The 1,065-nt window shown below is 60.0% G+C and overlaps 1 protein-coding gene across 2 annotated transcripts in view; it reads left to right on the top strand.

The window, feature by feature from the left end:
* The window catches only part of RFX2 (regulatory factor X2), a 38,062-nt gene that overhangs the window by 30,915 nt on the left and 6,082 nt on the right, over nucleotides 1-1,065 (top strand). For both annotated transcript variants that reach the window (XM_004714245.2, XM_004714244.2), the window contains one exon: nucleotides 375-524. In XM_004714245.2, the coding sequence (XP_004714302.1) occupies nucleotides 375-524 (150 nt within the window). The remainder of the gene's footprint in view (nucleotides 1-374; nucleotides 525-1,065) is intronic.

Genomic DNA, 1,065 nt, shown 5'->3' with positions numbered 1-1,065 from the left:
AGAGGTAACTGGTGGTTTTGAACTGCTGACCTTTGGGTTAGCAGACGAGCGAAGAACCAAGTAGGGGCTGTTATAATTACAGCTGGCCAGGTCACAGGCCCCACAGAGGCTGGTCCTGCAGCCTGGGGGCTGAAGCCCAGGGTTCTGGTTTGGAATGGCCAACCCAGAAGAGGTCCGTGGGCCTTGCCCGGCCTCTAACTGGCTGGAGCGCTTGGGTCTCTAGCCTTCACTCCTCTCCGTGGGAATGTCAGAGAGGTGGGGTGGCACTTTCCAGTTTCCCTGCACCCAGTAAGCTCCCTTAGTCCACAGAGCAGCCCCCAAGAAGAAAGGGCCAGCTGCCCTCCCTCCCGCTAATCTGCCTCCACCCCCCACAGGTGGGCGTGGTCAGTGCCTTTGCCCAGACCCTTCGGCGGTACACTTCTCTCAACCACCTGGCACAAGCTGCCCGCGCGGTGCTGCAGAACGCGTCCCAGATCAACCAGATGCTCAGTGACCTCAACCGCGTGGACTTCGCCAACGTGCAGGTGACTTTCAGAGCGCCAGTCCCCGCGGCGGCCCTCCCTACCCCGGGTGCGTGAGCCGCACCGGCGGGATCCCCGCCCACAACCAAGCCTAGTACCTAGCACCCGTGAGGCGCTTGGAGCAGGCGCGGTTGCGTCCCCTATGTGCGCGCACTCCAGAGAAAGACGGCTTGAAGCAGAACACAGAAATACTCCTCATTGTTGAGTTGGGGGTCCCAGTGCAGCCCGCACCCACTTGTCACCTCACTCACTGCTGTACAGCCCAGTGTACCATCACGCATTCACACACACACACTCCTGTGTCCCTGCACCCCTTTCTGAACCTTTCTGAACTTGGCCCTTGGGCAGAGGACGCCCTAACCAGCGATGCTTCGAAGATGTGCAAACCTGACTCGTGTTACTGTTCCCTTTACAAGCAAAACAAGAAAGAAACTCTGCCACCGAGCTGATGCCGAATCACAGGGACCCTGCAAGACGGGGCAGAACCACCCCTGGGGGTTTCCAAGACTGCAAACCCCCCCTCTCCTCAAACCCCCCTGGCCCC

The sequence above is a fragment of the Echinops telfairi genome, unplaced genomic scaffold (assembly GCF_000313985.2).
Source record: "Echinops telfairi isolate 266 unplaced genomic scaffold, ASM31398v2 ScPeMD7_7459;HRSCAF=8497, whole genome shotgun sequence".
NCBI classification, from domain to species: domain Eukaryota; kingdom Metazoa; phylum Chordata; class Mammalia; order Afrosoricida; family Tenrecidae; genus Echinops; species Echinops telfairi.
This window is presented reverse-complemented; position numbering and strand designations above follow the sequence as displayed.